This window comes from Caretta caretta, chromosome 3, assembly GCF_965140235.1.
Source record: "Caretta caretta isolate rCarCar2 chromosome 3, rCarCar1.hap1, whole genome shotgun sequence".
NCBI lineage: Eukaryota > Metazoa > Chordata > Testudines > Cheloniidae > Caretta > Caretta caretta.
The window spans coordinates 45,876,795-45,896,798 of NC_134208.1; the positions used below are offsets into that span (position 1 = coordinate 45,876,795).

The 20,004-nt window shown below is 46.2% G+C and overlaps 1 protein-coding gene across 4 annotated transcripts; it reads left to right on the forward strand.

Moving 5' to 3' along the window:
• Positions 1-3,598: 3,598 nt before the first annotated feature.
• Positions 3,599-16,187, forward strand: TMEM14A (transmembrane protein 14A). 4 transcript variants are annotated; one of them, XM_048845317.2, is made up of 5 exons: positions 3,599-3,819; positions 6,756-6,841; positions 7,909-8,010; positions 12,684-12,771; positions 15,523-16,187. In XM_048845317.2, exons 1-5 carry the CDS (start codon positions 3,614-3,616, stop codon positions 15,560-15,562), a joined length of 522 nt encoding a protein of 173 aa, XP_048701274.1. In that variant the 5' UTR covers positions 3,599-3,613; the 3' UTR covers positions 15,563-16,187. The 4 variants fall into 4 exon arrangements, with proteins under 4 accessions (XP_048701274.1, XP_048701275.1, XP_048701273.2 ...); XM_048845318.2 differs by lacking the exon at positions 3,599-3,819 and adding an exon at positions 3,826-4,022; XM_048845316.2 differs by lacking the exon at positions 3,599-3,819 and adding an exon at positions 3,826-4,011.
• The last annotated feature ends 3,817 nt before the right edge of the window (positions 16,188-20,004 follow it).

The window sequence follows — 20,004 nt, forward strand, 5'->3', positions numbered from 1 at the left end:
ACGGGCCCTTAAAGACTAAAACAAGTACTCCTTTTCTTTTTGCGGATACAGACTAACACGATTGCTACTCTGAAACCTAAATCTTTTTGTGATTCTGGGCCTCTGTTCCTATGTTCCCTATTTAAAATGGATGCTATTACCACCTCTTCTCACAGGGGCACTGTGTGAAATTCATTCATGTTTGTGGAGCAGTCAGATACTATGGGGAAGGCATCCCAGAAAGGCCGAGGAGGAAATTAATAAAGTTGGATTCAGGTGCAGGATTTGGATGGTGTGTGTTGAAGAAAAACTCCTTCAATTAAGATGATAAAAAGAAACAGTGAATGTATTCATTCAGTGAATGCAGTAGGGGTTGGTCCAGTGGAAAAAATAGTATGTGAGCATGTAATTAGACTGTATGAGAAAGCATAAGCACAAGGGGTCAACCTGAAGTCTAGCCGTGTGTGTGTAAAAACATTTTACACAGATTTCAGAGTAGCAGCCGTGTTAGTCTGTATCCGTAAAAAGAAAAGGGAGGACTTGTGGCACCTTAGAGACTAACAAATTTATTAGAGCATAAGCTTTCATGAGCTACAGCTCACTTGATGCAACCTTCCACACAAACTTCCTTGTGGCTGGACTTTACAAAAACTAGACAAGCCATTTACAACACACACTTTTCTTCTCTACAAAAGAAAAAGGACACTAAATATCTAAACTACTACATGCCACAAGGGGCCACAACAGTGGTTCCCTTAACCCACCCAGCAATATTGTTAATCTATCCAACTATACTCTTAGCCCAGCAGAAGAATCTGTCCTATCTCGGGGCCTCTCCTTCTGTCCCTCCACCCCCACGAACATGATACAGTTCTGTGGTGACCTAAAATCCTATTTTTGACGCCTCCGACTCAAGGAATATTTCCAACACACCTCTGAACAACATACTAACCCACAGAGAGCTTTCTACCAAGACTACAAAAAGAAGGATTCTGGGTGGACTCCTCCTGAAGGTCGAAACAACAGACTGGACTTCTACATGGAGTGCTTCCGCTGACGTGCACGGGCTGAAATTGTGGAAAAGCAGCATCACTTGCCCCATAACCTCAGCCGTGCAGAACACAATGCCATCCACAGCCTCAGAAACAACTCTGACATCATAATCAAAAAGGCTGACAAAAGAGGTGCTGTCGTCATCATGAATAGGTCGGAATATGAACAAGAGGCTGCTAGGCAGCTCTTCAACACCACTTTCTACAAGCTATTACCCTCTGATCCCACTGAGGGTTACCAAAAGAAACTACAGCACTTGCTCAAGAAACTCCCTGAAAAAGCACAAGAACAAATCCGCACAGACACACCCCTGGAACCCCAACTGGGGTATTCTATCTGCTACCCAAGATCCATAAACCTGGAAATCCTGGACGCCCCATCATCTCAGGCATTGGCACCCTGACAGCAGGATTCTCTGGCTGTGTAGACTCCCTCCTCAGACCCTACGCTACCAGCACTCCCAGCTACCTTCGAGACACCACTAACTTCCTGAGGAAACTACAATCCATTGGTGATCTTCCTGAAAACACCATCCTGGCCACTATGGATGTAGAAGCCCTCTACACCAACATTCCACACAAAGATGGACTACAAGCCATAAGGAACAGTATCCCTGATAATATTACGGCAAACCTGGTGGCTGAACTTTGTGACTTTGTCCTCACCCATAACTATTTCACTATTTCACTCTACTTGTGCTACACTGATGACATCTTCATCATCTGAACCCATTGAAAAGAAGCCCTTGAGGAATTCCACCATGATTTCAACAATTTCCATCCCACCATCAACCTCAGCCTGGACCAGTCCACACAAGAGATCCACTTCCTGGACACTACGGTGCTAATAAGTGACGGTCACATAAACACCACCCTATACTGGAAACCTACTGACCGCTATTCCTACCTACATGCCTCCAGCTTTCATCCAGTCCACACCACACGATCCATTGTCTACAGCCAAGCTCTATGATACAACCGCATTTGCTCCAACCCCTCAGACAGAGACAAACACCTACAAGATCTCTATCTTACAACTACAATACCCACCTGCTGAAGTGAAGAAACAGGTTGACAGAGCCAGAAGAGTACCCAGAAGTCACCTACTACAGGACAGGCCCAACAAAGAAAATAACAAAACGCCACTAGCCATCACCTTCAGCCCCCAACTAAAACTTCTCCAACGCGTCATCAAGGATCTACAACCTATCCTGAAGGATAATCCATAACTCTCACAGATCTTGGGAGACAGGCCAGTCCTTGCTTAAAGACAGTCCCCCAACCTGAAGCAAATACTCACCAGCAACCACACATCACACAACAGAACCACTAACCCAGGAACCTATCCTTGCAACAAAGCCTATTGCCAACTGTGTCCACAATCTATTCAGGGGACACCATCATAGGGCCTAATCACATCAGCCACACTATCAGAGGCTCGTTCACCTGCACATCTACCAATGTGATATATGCCATCATGTGCCAGCAATGCCCCTCTGCCATGTACATTGGTCAAACTGGACAGTCTCTACATAGAAGAATAAATAGACACAAATCAGACGTCAAGAATTATAACATTCAAAAACTAGTAAGAGAACACTTCAATCTCTCTGGTCACTCGATTACAGACCTAAAAGTGGCAATACTTCAACAAAAAAACTTCAAAAACAGACTCCAATGAGAGACTGCTGAATTGGAATTAATTTGCAAACTGGATACAATTAACTTAGGCTTGAATAGAGACTGGGAGTGGATGTGTCATTACACAAAGTAAAACTATTTCCCCATGTTTATCCCCGCCCCCACTGTTCCTCAAGACGTTCTTGTCAACTGCTGGAAATGGCCCACCTTGATTATCACTACAAAAGGTCCCTCGCCCCCCGCTAGTAATAGCTCACCTTAAGTGATCACTGGCCCACCTTGATTATCATACACATTGTAAGGAGAGTGGTCAGTTTGGATGAGCTATTACCAGCAGGAGAGTGAGTTTGGGGGGGGGGTGAGAAAACCTGGATTTGTGCTGGAAATGGCCCACCTTGATTATCATGCACATTGTAGGGAGAGTGGTCACTTTGGATAAGCTGTTACCAGCAGGAGAGTGAGTTTGTGTGTGGGGGGGCGGAGGGTGAGAAAACCTGGATTTGTGCTGGAAATGGCCCACCTTGATTATCATACACATTGTAAGGAGAGTGATCACTTTAGATAAGCTATTACCAGCAGGAGAGTGGGGTGGGAGGAGGTATTGTTTCATGGTCTCTGTGTATATAATGTCTTCTGCAGTTTCCACAGTATGCATCCGATGAAGTGAGCTGTAGCTCACGAAAGCTCATGCTCAAATAAATTTGTTACTCTGTAAGGTGCCACAAGTCCTCCTTTTCTTTTTGCGAAGACAGACTAACACGGCTGCTACTCTGAAATCTAATAAATTTGTTAGTCTCTAAGGTGCCACAATCTGCCTGTTCTTTTTACACAGAGCTCTTCACCTAAGGCCTCTGTTTTAGAGCAGGGCAAAGCACCAGCCATAGGCAAGAAAAGGTAGGGCAGCGTGGGTGCTGTGGGCCTGGCAATACCCTACGTTTCCCATGAGGGGGCAGCACGCCCGTGTGTTACGATGCGGCGTCCACAGAGAGGAAGCAAGTGCGGGGCTTGGAAGCGTTGTAAGCAGGGCCGCTCCGGTGCACGCCCCGGGGCCCTCCCTCAGGCAGGGGCTCCGGCTCAGCAGCAGCAGGAGGCGCGCGGAGGAGAGTGCAGAGGGCGTTGGAGGCTGGAGCCGGGGAGGTCTGTTCAGGTACAAAGGGCTCCTGGGCTCGGCCGGCCTGCAGGGGCGCTTCCCCCTTTCCACCAAGGAGCCCGGACGCCTGGCTTGGGGGCAGCCGGTGTCGGTGTCTCTGCAGAGGAACGGACGGGACGGGAGGAGCTGCAGTCCTTCGCCGGGACTCGGGAGAGGACATGAACGCGCAGCTGCTAATGCCCTGCGGAGGCAAGCGCGAGGTGTGCGGGGAGAGGTGCCCAGCTTGTCCCCCGGGATCCCCCGCTGGTCAGAGCCTCCCTCCCGCCACTCCCCGCGCGCGATGGTGAAAGTTCCCGCGGGGCCAGAGCCGGGTTCTCAGCTGCAGCCCTGCGCGGTCTGCAAAGCGCGACCCCCGCCTTGCGCCAGCGCTTTGACATTCCCTGGGAGGGCACGGAAAGGGGGGGGGGGCTGCCCTCTCCCACCACCCAGCTGTGCCTGAGAGCGGCCCCGGCCACACCCCCGTTTGCACGGGGCAGAGCAGGGTCTCGCCAGGCCTACGCAGCAGGCTGAGGCGGGCAGTATTGGTCTGCGTGGTTACTAGAGCACCCTAACCAGGGCGGAGCGGGGCTGCTTTCGGGTTCACCCCCTTCTAGAGTGTGCGCACTTGTGTCCCCCTCTCTAGTGCTGACAGGTCAAACACCACTGGACTTGAACAACCCCGTCTCACTCCCACTTAGTTCTGGCCTTACTGCTTGGTGAAGTGCCTAGGCCAGATTACAGCTGGCAGATGGGATGCAACATAAAAAGGAAAGTGACCTGCTATGTTGGTGCCAAGTTATTGATCGTAACTGGGACTGCTTGTCACCCTGTAAAGCTAGTCACCGCTTCAGAGTTGGCGTGATGGGGCCTTTGGGTAGTGAGCTCTAGGCCGGCGGACCACAGGACAGATCTTGGCAGCTTTGGTGCTCTGTGCTGGGGCAAAGGTGTGCCTGTGTGGAACTCATTGCAGGACGAGGAGCCCTAGATTGTACCCTCTTCAAACCATGTCTCTACCTGCGGGGTTTGTAGGCCTCTAGTGCGTATCTCGAGGGTCAAAATAAGTGCAGTCATAATGTTGGTGGTTAAATTATAACACGTGTTTGATCAACTCTCTCCCTGCCTACTCTGTGTTTTGTTTTTTAACATTTAAGATCTAGAAAACCTCCCTTCCCAGGACACAACCCAAGGCAGATGGAGAAAGGAATGAGCAGAAAGGAGGAGGCTAGCTCTTTGGTTGGGAAGGGGGGAGATTTTATCTACATAGGAATAGCAAACTTTTGCGTGATTTTTTTTTTACACATTTAATGTTTTTACTATGGGATTTTTAATGTAACACTCCATTATTTGTAGTTCCGTATTTGGTGAATTATATTACTTATTTGTATAGCACCCAAAAGTGTGCAAGGAACTTTGCAGAAGGGACAGGCCAGCAATAATACCTAGCTCTGGTATAACACTAGCACTTTTCATCAGCAGAGCTCAAAACATGTTTTTATATCATGCGGTAAAAAGGAGGTCAGTATCATTGTCGCCATTTTACTCATGGAGAGATTGCTTGTTCCCCTCCCTGTGCCTGAGAGAGCGAGCTCCCTACCCCAGTCAGTTTACTGCCTGTAGCTTCTCAGGCCCTAATCTTGGCAAGGACTTGCTCATGCGCATAAGTCTCTGAAGGACTGGAGCCTAATTTTAGATATGCCACAATGTGTAAGGTAAAAGGGCATAGACAGCTAGGAAGATGTGAGAAGGAACAAGAATTACAGTAAAAAGATCACACAGTCAGGCCTGCCCAAAGGGGACAATTGCTCAGGGTCCCGGGCGATTTAAAAGGGCCCAGGGCCCCTGGCCGCCGCTGCTGCCACTGTGGTGGTGGTGGTGGCAGTGGCCAGGAGCCCTGAGCCCTTTTGAATCACCCAGGCAGGCTGCAGGGCTCAGAGGCGACGCTGGGGTGGGGAGACAGGAAGGTCGGCCACCCACCTGCCCTCCCCAGATGCCCGCTTGGGCAACTTGTCGACCACAGCCAGCCCCAGCTGGGGAGTGGAAGGACAGGGCCAGAGCTGGAAGGGAAGAGGCAGGGCCAGAGCCTCTCTTCTTCCGGCCACGCTGCCCAGTGCAGTGCAGCGGCTGCCCCGGGGGCTCAGCTTGTCTAGGGACAGTGACCGAGAGAGCTGGAGCCCTTCCTGGCATGCTCAGAGTCAGCTCCTGTCCCCAGAGGCTGAGCCTGGGCAAGGCAGGGAACGGCAACAGCGGCAGCCCTCTCCCTGCCCAGGGTCAGCTTCTGGGGACAGGAGCCAACTCTGAGCATGCCGGGGAGGGCAGGGGAGCCCTGGGTCACTGGCCCACGGTCACCAGAAGCTGAGCCCGGGGCGGGGGTGGCCTGCTGCTGCCGCAGCCAGGAGCTCTCCCAGGCAGCTGCTGTGCTGCACCGGGCAGCATCCAGGAGTGGCTCTGGAGCCTGGCTACCAGAAGAGCAGCCGAACAGCCAGGGGGAGCCGGGCCGGCACAGCAGGAGGACAGAGCACCATGCTCAGCTAACATGGTATGGGGAGGAGGGGACGGGGAGAGCGCGAGGGCCCCAAGCTGGGGGCAGGGTGGGGAAAAGTCACATGGGAGGTCATGCAGGAGGGGTCACGTGGGGGTGTCACGTGTCCCCCTTCTTAGTTGGTGCCCCCATTTGTGTCCCTCCCGCTAGTTGCCTCTGGCAGGGCCAGCGCAGCACTGCTCACACATCAGGAGGACCAGGGGCCCATTGACTGTTCAGCTGTGGGGCCTAGAATTGTTGTCGGTGGGTCAGCCAGTTTAAGCACATTTTGAATATTGCCACAATACTGAAACTTGTAACTTATTATTTATTATTGTTTGGGATCCTCATGGATAGCACTTCATAATCCTAAACAGGAAAACTATTTTTAAAGCAGAATTTGTCCTTCATTGTTGCAATTTGTTGTCTTTTTTAGAGTTGTGATCATGGCTATTGACTGGATTGGTTTTTGTTATGCGGCAGTGGTGGCTCTTGGCGGCGTTGTAGGATATACTCGCAAAGGTAAATGTGGGGGTGGCAGGATTTGGAAATGGAGGGATTGATTCTCTACTGCCTTACACCTTGTGAAGTCATTTACACCAATGCAAAGGGGATAAATTGCTCCTAAACCAGAATGATGGTATTTTAAATCCACTTCACGCTAGTGTAAATGGCTACAAGTCAGATCCTGACAAGTAGTTCAGACCAAGTCAGGAAAGAATTACTGCATCTGCTGTCTAGATAAGTGGTGGGCAACCTGCGGCCCATCAGGGTAATCCGCTGGTGGGCCGTGAGACAGTTTGTTTACGTTGACTGTCCACAGGCACGGCTGCCTGCAGCTCCCAGTGGCCGCGGTTCGCCATTTCCAGCCAATGGGAGCTGCAGGAAGCAGCGTGGGCACCCAGGGCTCCGCTCCCTCACCCAGCTGTGGTCCCGGCCTTGGCCCCCTTACCCCTGTCCACGTCCCTCCCCTCCTGGAGCCGCGGCCCTGCTCCCTGCCCCAGGTGGGGGAGTATGGACGGGGTAAAGGGCGGCACGAGGTAAAAGGTTTGGGGATCACTGTTCTGCAGTGATGGAAGAATCCCTTTTGTCTCTGTAGTAAGTGTCTACCCTACATAGGCACAGCGCCGTAGTGTTTCTAGTGTAGACATATCCTAAAACAGAACTCAATAGAGAATCTGGTGTATGGACTTCACAATACCCAGCATTGGGACTTTTATTTATTTATTTATTTATTTTATTTTCATTTTAGCAGTTCTTTTAATGGGTGACACACAGGAGACCATTCTATTCTTGCATCTTTTCAATGGTTTCTTCTTTGTATTTGCCCTTCTCCTTGTCAACTTGGCCAGACTTATCAGGCTGTTATACAAGACCTACTCTTTGAAAATTACATAGTAAAAATTATTCTTTTCCAGAGTAATTTGTAGCCAAAATGTGGGAAAACGCCAGTTCATCTCAGATTTTAGTTGTAGCAGCAAAGTATACAGTAAATTGTCTAATAATAATAATAAGGTATTCTGTAGTCTATTTTTTTCAGTTGTTCCTCACGTTTTCATTTTCATATTCCTTTAAATGGTTTGCTGCAGGAAGTATAGTCTCTTTGGCTGCTGGTCTCTTCTTTGGTTTGGTGTCTGGTTATGGAGCGTATTGTGTAACACATGACTCCAGAGATGTGAAGATATCATTTTGTAAGTATTAAAATGTGTACAGTTTTAAAATAGACTTTTACATTAATGAAAGACTGTTCAAAATACATATTCTGTTTAATTTTTTGCATCGTATGACACCTCAGTCTTCCTGACAGTTTAACTAGTTAGACACTTTGTTTCAATTTAGTCTTTTAAAGTTGGAGGCTTTATACATACAAAATACAGGTAATAGGATATGACAGATGTTTGACCAACTTCTGTTGGTGGACGGTACAAGCTTTCAAGCTCCACAGAGTTCTTCTTCAAGTCTGGGGAAGGTAACCAGAGTTTCTAAGCTGCACATGCTGCAGGAGGCCACTTAAAATGAAGTGGGCAATTAAGGGTTATCTCACCTATCTTGTCTCATATCCTGGAACTAACAAGGCTACAACAATGCTGCAGACAGGTAAATGTTCTCTTTACATATACACCTCTACCCTGATATAACGCTGTCCTCGGGAGCCAAAAAATCTTAGCGCGTTATAGGTGAAACTGCATTACATCGAACTTGCTTTGATCCACTGGAGCGCGCAGCCCCGCCCCCTCGGAGCGCTGCTTTACCGCATTATATCCGAATTTGTGTTATATCAGGTCACGTTATATTGGGGTAGAGGTGTATTTTAAAAACTCTCTTCTACTGTTAGATTTTTTTTAAAAAAATTGTTTTTGACTGCTTGCAAAGGTCTGAGCCTGCAAAAACCTACATGCATGTTTAACTTTGTGCATGGCAACAGCCCTAGTGACTCTGGAGCTCAATAAGATGATGTAGGTCTGATAAAGCTAAGCATGTGCATAAGTTTTTACAGGATCTAGGCCTAAAAAACAATTGTCACAACTATCTCCATCTCCAACTCTGATTGTAACAAGGGTATCCTATAATAAATGGTAATGCAGGGGTCGGCAGCCTTTCAGAAGTGGTGTGCCGAGTCTTTGTTTATTCACTCTAATTTAAGGTTTCGCATGACAGCAATACATTTTAACGTTTTTAGAAGGTCTCTTTATATAAGTCTATAATATATAACTAAACTATTGTTGCATGTAAAGTAGATAAGGGAAAATGTTTAAGAAGCTTCATTTAAAGTTAAATTAAAATGCAGAGCCCCCCGGACTGGTGGCCAGGACCCGGGCATTGTGAGTGCCACTGAAAATCAGCTCGCGTGCCGCTTTGGCACACATGCCATAGGTTGCCTACCCCTGGGTAATGTTTTGCTAGGAAACCAGGATAGTAGCACTCTTACTTTTTACATGTATGGGAAATTATACCATACAAACACAAAAGGCGTGTGTTACCAGATTTGCCCGTTACTTTGGGGTATGTTCATTTATGAGGGTAACTCTTTGGGGTGGGGTATTCTGTAATTCTATCAATGTACTGCTTGTGTTTTCATCCAGAGCTCTACTTCTCCCTGCTGCAAGTTCCCTCCCAATGGAGCTCTCCTGCAAGGACGTAGGTTCCCCAGAGCTGGGTTCCTCCTGCCCCAGAACCAGTTGAACACACACACATATATTAACGGAGCGCATCTGAGCGGACTGGGTCAATCAGCACTCCCAAGCTGACCCTTTATGTCCCTGGACTCAGCAGGCTGGGTCGAACAGCACTTCCAGGCTGACACCCTCATATGCCACACATTGTGGTGGGGGGGAAGCAACCAGCTTAATCATAAAAGTTATTTATTGCCAAGTAATAACCATACAAGGAGAGCCAAACAAACAAAACAGTTACAGTATTAAATCTATCTTAAATTTCTTAAATTTCATTACAAAAGTCAGGTTTAGAAAACTATTAGTGATCACACAAGTCAGGGTTAGAAAGCTATACCTAGAATAGAAAAAAAAACAAAAAAACCCAGCAGAGAGAGAGAATTGGGTTCTCACCACTCTGAAGCTTGAACCGGTCAGGGTTCCCAGGTGGTGGTGGTAGCTGAGGGTCCAGAGTGCTGGAGACAGGCAGAGCCCCCAGCACAGTCAGTGAGGAGAAGATGAAGTCCCAATAGAACTGATGCAGATTTTGGATCCAGGCATCAGAACCCTTATTTGAGCGTGGGTAGGGGTTTTTGTAGGGAAATGACGATGGTTCAAGGGAGAACACTAGATTTGTTTATGGGTAAACTGGTGGCTCAAGGGAGTATACCAATGTTGTTTGTTCAGGCTGGACAATAGGAACTGATCATTCCTGGCTATGGGTGGTGTTTCTTCGAGGGAGCTCACAATGCAAGTAGGCAGCTTCAGTATTTTGGATACCAATAAAGGATTTATTACAAGAATTTGTCTAATAACTACTGAGCTGGGTGTGTGCAGGCGTGGGTTCATTAACATCTGGAGGAGAGATACCCCATCATGCAGTGCTTCCCTGCTTTTCTGGTCCCAGAGTTCAGTGCAGTTCTTGCCTTCGAATCTCTGTTCTCTATTCTGTATGCTAATAGAGATGCCTCCCTGTTCTATTCTCGATGCAATTGAGGCTAGGGGAGTTGCCTTAATCCTGTCACCCTTGTTCCAGAGGGGTTTAGGTGTGTCTTTCGCTACCTTCTCATTGCTTTTTGTAAGTCTCTTTCTTCTGATTGGTTTTGGTTCAAGCAGAGACTATGGAGGGGTGGGGGGGAGATGTCCTTCCTGAGTCAGGCAGGCTGGATACTGGGCCTGATTTCACAAGAACACAGAGCTGACAGAGAACATGAGTTTCCATCTTCAGTGTTTTTATAAATACATTGTATACTATGCTCTGACTTCCTTGAACTCTTGAATTCAGATTTCTATGACTGGAGCAGTTGTGAGAATTTAGGCCTAAATATTCAGAAATAGTCCATCGTTTTTGAGTGCTGAATTTGAGACGCCTGAAGCCTGATTTTTCTTAGGTGGCTGAGTGCCTACAGCTCCCATTGGCTTCACTTGGAGCTGGGGGTGCTCAGCACCTATGAAAATTGGACCCAAGGTGTCTCAGCATTCTTGAATAATCCAGGCACGGGTGCCTGGTCAGTAGAGCCTTTATGAAATGGACACACTTTTTAACCTGGAATGGTGGTAAGTATATTCAGGGCTACAGGCGAAGCTCATGTGATGGAGCAGTCTTGTTTTTGCTGAGGCACATGCCTGAGGTCAGATTATGGGAGCATAAAAGAAAAGCGGTGATTAGAAATCACTTTTGCTTCATTGCTCAGTGAGTGTATGCTTAGTGAGTGGAATTTTATGATCTGTGTGTAGCTGTCAGAACTTGTCTTAGTATTGTGGGATGAGCCTAAAGAATAAGTTTATGCTCCCTTCCCAAGCAAATTCTTGTCCACTGTGACTACACTGCTGTGCATAGGGCTGGCTTGTGGGTTCTGGAAAGGGATACTTTGGGTTGCTCCATAATAAAAGAGGAGGAATTTAGCTTCACTGCCAGCTGCAGGAGAAGTAGAGGCCTGTTGCCTATGGTGAGACCCATGTTCTTGCCGACACTTAAAAATTATTTCAAGTGATAGTTCTTCATCTCCCCCCACCCTCCCAAATAGCTGTCTGTATTTTCTGGTGAATCTTTCCATTCATATAGCATTCTGCTAATGTATCAAAAACCCCTATGATGAACAGTTAAGGATTCACTGGCATTTCCATTTTACAGATGGGGAAAGAGTGGTAGGAACATTGTATGATTCCCCCAGTAGCCTTAATTATGCCAGTGTTGGAGTTGGGGTTAGAACCTGTATTACACTGCATCAGATACCCTGTCACACTACTGAGCTATCCCATCTCTTTTAGGCCAATGTGTGGCATTGGCCAATGTCAGAGGAACTAACTGGGCTGGAACTTTTGGCTCCCCTGATGCCATTAGTGGCAACTCAGATGGCACTGCTTCTCACAGCCAAGAATTGGTGTCAGGTCTGCCCCCCCCCGTGAACCAAAGAGCCTGGGGCCATGTCATAGGCCACATCAATAGCAATGTTCTTTAGGGAAAATATGTGACAAGCAGCTGTTTATATTTTCAAGGCAAACTTTGCAACTAAAAGACTTAACTTTTTTTTATTGAAAGCAGAGATTAGCCTTAGCATTTATAGGTTCCTGAAACTGGGGGTTGGGAAAGGAGCTATATGATGCAGGGATTTGTGAGGCAGTGTCAGTCAACTGGTACAATGTGTAGTGGCTTATACAACTCTCCTAATTGCTCTTTGCATGCAAATGTAGCGGAATAATTCACACTGTTTGACAGTGTTAGGAGTGTCTGCAAAGTAAGATTCTGCATGTTTCTATATTTAGAAATGTTACTTACAGCTGAGAAAATCAGAATACTGTATTTTGAAAGATTTTGGGGACTGTAGGTTAAATTAACAGCGCACAGTTGTTCCATCTCTAGATCTCAAAATACTCGACAAAGGAGGTAAGCATCATTACCCCCATTTTACAGATGGGGAAACTGAGGCACAAGGAATTGCCAAGTGTTAACTAACAATCTAGTGACTGAGCCAGGACAAGAACCCAGGTCTCCTGAGTTCTAGTCTGATGCTTTATCCATTAGGCCAAACATGTAGCTTGGTGCAATATGCTGTTAGACCAGGGAGAGTTCTATCACATAAAGTTTCACAGCAGAAGGTAGTGAAAAGTGTATTTGGTAGTCCTTTGATAAGTAACCACAATCTTGAAAATTCCACTGATGAATAGTGTTGGGGAAAACAGTAAATATGGTGTTGATTTGTCTGTTACAGTTTCAGCTTTTATTTTGACCATTGTAATGGGAATGAGGTTCAAGAGATCCAAGAAACTAATTCCGGGTGGACTAATAGCTGGTTTAAGGTAGGTGTGTATATTTATGTTCACTTCCTGCTGCAATGATTTCAGCCTATTTCAAATGGTAGCCAGTTGACATCCAATCCAAGAACTTGGTGATTGAAGTTGTTACTATCCAGTGATTGTTAGATGGACTAAATGAAATGACCATGAAGTCCAGTTTCCAGTAGACAGCTGTCCACAAAAAATGCACATCTGATAGTAATTGGGAGCCTCGGAAAAGAGGATACTAACAGTTAGGTATCAGTGTGTATTGATGAAGGCCTTAAAAAGTATGTGAGGTAATTATGTGCCAAAGTTTTCAAACAGGAATACTTAAATTTGGGCTCTTAAGTTCATATTCAGTGACCTAAAGAAAAATGGCCTGGCTTTTCAGAAGTTCTGAGCAAATTTCACTGTAGTCCATGGAAGATGTAGGTGCGTTGAAAATAAGGCTACTTTTATTTAGTTGTCTTGATTTAGGTAGCCAGGTTTGAAAATTTTGGCCAGTATTACTGCATATGATGACTCAACTGTTTCATTCTCTGCTGCTGTTCTTTATTCTTACATATAAAGAACAATTTCCATATTTATTCCCTAATTTGGTTCCATAGTAATTCCAAACTTATTCTCTGTGACTCCATCTCGCAAAACATTTTTCAGTTTGCAGGTAAATTGTTTTTCTAACTGTTCATACTGCAAGATGAACGTGCAAATCAATTTTTTCCTACATTTTACATCATCCTTATTGAATGATTTAGCTGTGAGAACTTTCATTGATGGTGCATGCAATAGAATAAAAAATATCCTCCTTTCTCGGAGCTATAGTGTCTGTGCATGGCTAACAAAGATACGCATCAACCAAACCGTCAGCTCGGATCTCATGGTAGAATCTTCAGTAGGGATTCATAAATTTTAAGGCCCCAAGTAAATATTATGATCATAATACAAGCCACAGAATTTCACCCAGTAATTCCTGCCACAAACCCTTAACTTCTGGCGGAGCTAAAGTATTGTCAAGTGATGTAAGATGCAGAAAGTATTCGGGTCGATATTCAGGTCCTAGGCTGAATTTGCAGGGAAGATACTTAGAAATATCTTTTTAACTTGTAAAAAGAAATTGTATATGTTGTCACTGAGAGAATAAATATGGAAGTCTGGTGTCACTCTTCTGACAATAACTGCATTTCATGCATGCAGGCCATGAATAAAACAATCCCCTTAGATTAATTATGGTGTCTTCATTAACATCTAGTACAGAACTCTTTGTACGGCTAAACCAGCTCACTACTAAAACTAAACATACTGGATGAAATTCTGCTCTGAATTCACTGGGGCTACCCAGAGTGCAAGTCAAGACTAAGACTGTGTTTCAAAATGGAACCATTGCTGGCAACTGTTTATCAGCAAACTTTGCAAGTGAACTAGTGCAACTGCAAGTGTAGATAAGGTGAAACCATGTTCAGCATCATTTCAACTAACTGTTGTAAACAACGGCTCCATTTCCAAGTGCAGACGCAGCCAAATACTCTGTTTTAACCCATATAGGGTTAAAAGATACTTAAGCATTTCACACCACTCTTAATTAAATCTTCCTTGTAGCAACTCTGTGTTGGACTGTGCCTTTTACTGTATTTATTGAAACACTGTGAAGACTATTTCAGTTAGAACATGAACTTTATGCCTGGACATGAGCACTTTGTCTGGAAATCATTAAAACATGCGAAAGAATTCTGGTAACTTTGAAACCTAGAACACACTGGAAAAGCAATTCAGTATTTTTGTTTTCAAAATCTCTCCCTCTAATGGATCAAAACTTAGAAGAGTGGTGTCTCCAATCATGTATACCTTAATTATATTCATATAACTCAGGGGTGAGCAAACTTTTTGGCCCGAGGGCCACATCGGGGGTACAAAACTGTATGGAGGGCCGGGTAGGGAAGGCTGTGCCTCCCCAAACAGCCTGGCCCCGGCCCCTATCTGCCCCCTTCCACTTCCCACCCCCTGACTGCTCTCCTCAGAACCCCCGACCTATCCAACGCTCCTTGTCCCTTGACAGCCCCCTCCCGGGACCCCCGCCCCTAACCGCCCCCTGGGATCCCACCACCTGTCCAACACGCCAATCAACCCCCCCCGCTCCTCGTCCCCTGACTGCCCCGACCCCTATCCACACCCCCATCCAACGCCCCCCGTTCCCTGACCGCCACCTCTCCACCCCATCCAACCATTCCCTGTCCTCTGCCCCTTATCCAACCCCCTCCCCGCCCCCTGACCATGCCAGAGCTAGTCATGCCGCTGCACTGCCTGGCAGGAGCTCAGCCCCGCCGCCCAGAGCGCTGGCGGCATGGCGAGCTGCAGGGCAGGGGGAACAGTGGGGGTGGGGCCGGGGGCTAGCCTCTCCGTCCGGGAGCTCAGGGGCCAGGCAGGATGGTCCCGTGAGCCATCGTTTGCCCACCTCTGATATAACTCCATTCACACAATTATAGGTGACAGGAGAATCAGGCCCAAAAGATCTAGAAGATTGCACTTTCTAGAACCCGTAAGTCCCGATTCTCACTAGTGTTATATTGGTGTAATTTCACTGACATCTTCCAAGGTATGCTGGTATACAATTGGTAAATGCAATGGAGAACCAGATTCCAGAGGTACTTTAACAGATTTTAGGCTCCAGATTCTTTCATCTGTACCCAATAGCAAATTCAGGAATGGGCTTTATGCTATTTGATTGTTCATACCCAAACTTTGTGTTTTTTACTTTTGTTCTGTGTTTTGATGCAGCCTTTTGATGATTTTGAGATTGGTTTTTCTGCTGCTGTAAGAGACAACAGCAACTAAGGACTGAAGTAGGAGGATCATTTCCCTTCAACAAGCAGACAAGCTATTTGTACTTGAAGTATGTCTGTCTGGTTTTTGTGTTTTTTTTCACTGTAAAAGTTAACAAATATATCTGAAATTTAATTCCTCAAAGTTCTTTCATATGTTGAAAGCTTTTTCAATTAAACAAGAAGGTTTTTGATAGTTTGTATCATTGTTTTCATTTAAGCAATTTATTGGCTGGATTTTTTTTTTCCAGAGGTGCTGAGGGGGCATAGCACCACAAAGAAATCAGTGGATGTTAGAAATGTTCTGCCCCTTTGAAACTTGAGCTATGTTTGGATGTGTCACTAAACTAAAAAGGGGTATAGTATTAAACCATAATCTTGGAAGCTTCTAATATCAAGTAATCAATAGAAGCTCGACATAACATGCAAACTAAAGTCTTGTCAATATTGATCATGTAATGCACTGTGTTTTATCAAAATCACTAACAGATGAGGGTATATGCTTCTGCTCCATATTGCACTGGAATATATTTTGTTTCCAAACATGTAAATATCTTCTTCCACTGGATAGAGAATGTATAAATTGTTACCAGTAATCAAATAAAAGATGGAACATTTAAAGCAGTTTCTCTTTTAATCTTTCATGTTGACCAACAAACTCCAGAGACCATTATTTGTAGTGTCACCTGTGAATGGAAAAGTTTTGATTGGTAGCTGTGTACACTTTACCTACTAAGGGTCCAATTCAGTAAGGTGCCCTCAACTTCTATTGAAATGAATGGAAGTTGAAGAATGCTGAACGTTTTGCAGGATTGGGTCCTAAAAATCTCACTTCCAAACAAAACATGCCCAGTTTGCAGTTGTGATATGAAGCTGACTCTCAGAATTGAGTGGAGCTGCACAGGGATTCACTTCACCTCTTTACAATAACACTCCCGCACCAGCGTCTGGATATTTCCAGCAGCTAACTGTAGTTGGCTTCTGGCTGATCAGTGAGGGCTGCAGCTCTCCCTGTAGCTTCAAGGGATGACTGACTGGCCTTGTCCTAGCTCTTCATAGGGCAACTTTGCTACTTGTTTCTTGAACATTTGAGGAGGTGCCAGTAACACTGTGCCTCCCTCTTCGCCACATGCAGTAGGGGTTCCTGGGAAGCGGAAGGAAGGCAGAACTCCTGTTCCTCAGAAAGATTGGTTGAGAAGACTTTATAATTAGTACCACTGTGTTTTTTCGTTTAATGTGGTTAGAACAGCAGTTCTCAAACTGTGGGTCCCAACCCCATTTGAATGGGTTTGCCAGGGCTGGCTTAGACTTGCCTAGATCTTAGACTAATATCTGTGAACACAGACACTGTGTGTTGCTTCTGCCTAGCCAGGTGGGTTTGTTAGTACAATGGGAACAGATAAGAACAGCTACAGTGTTACTGGGCACGGTGGGAGTATAATATACGAGTGCGCACTTTTAGACTGCCTCAACTCCTATCTCAAGGCAAGGTCAAGCAACCAGCTGGGAAGGGCAAGGGAGGATGTGTGTTGTGGGGAGCAAGGGGCAGACATAAACAAGAAAAGCCTGGCCTTGGCCAGTACACAACCTCACTCCTTACCCCTCCCATGGGATACAAAAGAGGTGGGAGGAAGACCTCCCTCCCACCCCAGACTCATGACCCTTCAAAATGGAACATGACCATAAGTTGTAAGGGGTGGCATTGCACGTACATTTGGGCCTGCTAAGGAGGAGGAGGTGGGAATGAGGAACAGAGACACAGGCAAGGCTCTGTAGCGTCAGAGCTGGGAAGGGGGATGCTATGTAAATGCTTTGCAGCATCAGAGCTGGGAATGGAACACTGAGAAACAGACTCTGCGGGCTTGAAGAGCTATGGATATGCTTGCTTACAACTAAACCCAATAAACATCGCATTGCCAGCACTTCTGGTCTTCTGCTTTTTGTCTGCGTGACAGGAACCAGGGGAGGAGGTGAAGGGAAAGCCTTCTAACACTCAAGGTACAGGCCTCGTGCCTGGTGCTGAGGCCCTTGGTCTTCCGCTTTGGACCTCATCCCTAAGGCGGAGGGGGCTTGGGTGGGCTCAGGCTTTGGTCTTCCCTGCTGGGGTCATGTAGTAATTTTTATTGTCAGAAGGGGGTTGCGGTGTAATGAAGTTTGATGAACCCCTGGATTAGAACAGTGGATGAAAAGGGTTTAAGGTGTTGCTTGTTTCCATGCAATACTCAGAGCTGTGCATTCTCTCCTGCAACTAGGAGCCTAAGTCAGGTCAGCCTTTTTTCAAAAAAAACACACATGCCAGTCACCCTAACCTCCAGCCCATTGTAGCTACTAGGTCTCTAAGATCCTTGTTTTCAAATCCCACTTCTGCCTGCTTTGGGGCAAGGACTTGAAGTTGGGTCTCCCACAACCCAGGGGAGTGCCCTGACCACCAGGATACAATGTCCATCTCTCTCTCTGACCCAGTGAAAATTTATTGATACAGAGTGGAACAACTTCAACAGGGAGATCAAGATTCAGCCCATAATACCCAGGGGCTAGGATACTGGAGAACTGGATTCTAGTCCCTGCTCCAAAAAAGGTCACCCACATCCCAGGAGAATGTCTTGATCACTGGTTCTTACTACCCATGCCCATTCCCAGTTAGGTTGTTCATGGGTGTGTTTTGGGAAGATGATCTGAATATATAGGCAGGGAAGATGTAGTTTGAGAATCCCCCTAGGGCTTAGGTGTTATCCAGCAATGGGCACCTAGAGGACTTTGCTAGCAGAAATTTAGGGCACCTCCAGCATTAGACAGCAGCTTTTGGGGAGGTTTAAAGGTGTTGAATTCCTCTAGGGATCTAGCCCATAGTCTATCAACAAGATTTGTCTCTTGTACAGCTACAAAGTTAGTCCTTGGAGTAGCAAGAGGCGCTAGCAGCCCCCTCCCCAAAGTCCTTGTTTTTTCATTTTATTTACATGGTATATTTAGCTGCCCTCCTGTATATGCAGAGGAAACAGTGTAGCAAAGTAATCAGTCAGATCTAACCCTCTTGAAAAGATCACCAGCAAAGAAATAAAACCAACCCCTTTATGTTCCCTGTCCTCATTAAAGAGGTCATTGGCAGACTGGAACTTATTGAAATTAGCCAAGGCTCAAGTGTAGTTGCTGAAAGGATACTGAGTGCACTTTGGGCTTGTCTAAATGGCTTTACACCCATTAATGATACACCCATTAATGATTCTTGTCAGGCCCAGGGAAATCTCCTCTTGTAGCAACTGCTCTCCAGTGTCAGGTCACAGCATAACCTGTGCACCTGCCTTAGGGTTCCCAGAAATAGTCCAAACAACCTGAGTAGGAATAGCCCTTGCAGGGTTAGTTTATTACAAAGGAAAGCTCCAGCATCTCTCCCCACACTCATGTCCAGGTGTCGCACTGGCATATCTCATTATGCCTCCCCTCAGCTTTCAGCCCCCTCTGGCTTCAGCTCTCCCACTCAGAATCAGCAGGCATCTCCCTTGGCTGCTCTCCGACTGCAGCACTCTCAGGCCATGGTCCTCTGGTTCAGGAAGCTCAGCAGGCTTTGCCCTCTGCTGCTTCCTGCCCATTCCTTCCTCCTTCCAGGGAGGGGCTGCATAGCTTTCTGCAGGTTTTCTCAGGGCAACTCTCTTCTGTACCTTCTGTTTCTCCTGTGTTCAGACAGCCCTCATCTGCCCCAGGTGCCCTCTTAAGCTTAATTGGAGATCAACTGACCAGACACATGTGCACTGGCTTCTTCCCTCTTCAAGGGATATTGGTGTCACAAGGTGACACTAAAACTTCAGAGGCCAGCAGCCATCACATCTCTCCCTCCACCCACCATCTCTTCAAAATGGACTAGCAGTGGGGAACTGAGCTCATTGGGAAACAGTAACATCCTCCCCTTGCCCACCTTGGCAAGGTGAGGAGTCAAGGATGATATGCAGCATGGCTGGCTGTTCCTCCAGTCACTCATCTCCCCTTCGAGTTGCCTCATAATGGGCTGGAAATGTGGTAAAAGAAGAGCATAAACATCTGCCAGCTCCCTTTGCTACTCAATCATGTGTTGTATTTAATTAGTTTGGCATATTTGCAAACAAAACATTTAAAATGAGAGTTTAACCCAAATTTTGAAAACTTCAGAGATTGAAATGGTTTTTCCTTTCTGCTTATAAAATACCAATTACTGTAGAGTTCTGAACTCAGCATATTTCCTTGTGTATGGGAAGTACTTCATGCAGCAGAAAAGGTATTAAAAGCTTTCAAGGTCATTGGGAGCACCAGTGTGATCAAAATCCAACCGCCATGAAATACTAATGGAGGTAGCATGGTCCAGCAGGTAGGAAAATGGAGAGGGAATCAGGGATCGGGCACACCCACTTTTCTAAAGCACTTCAAGAGGTACAGCTGTGCATACTAACCTACATGTGTTATTAATAAA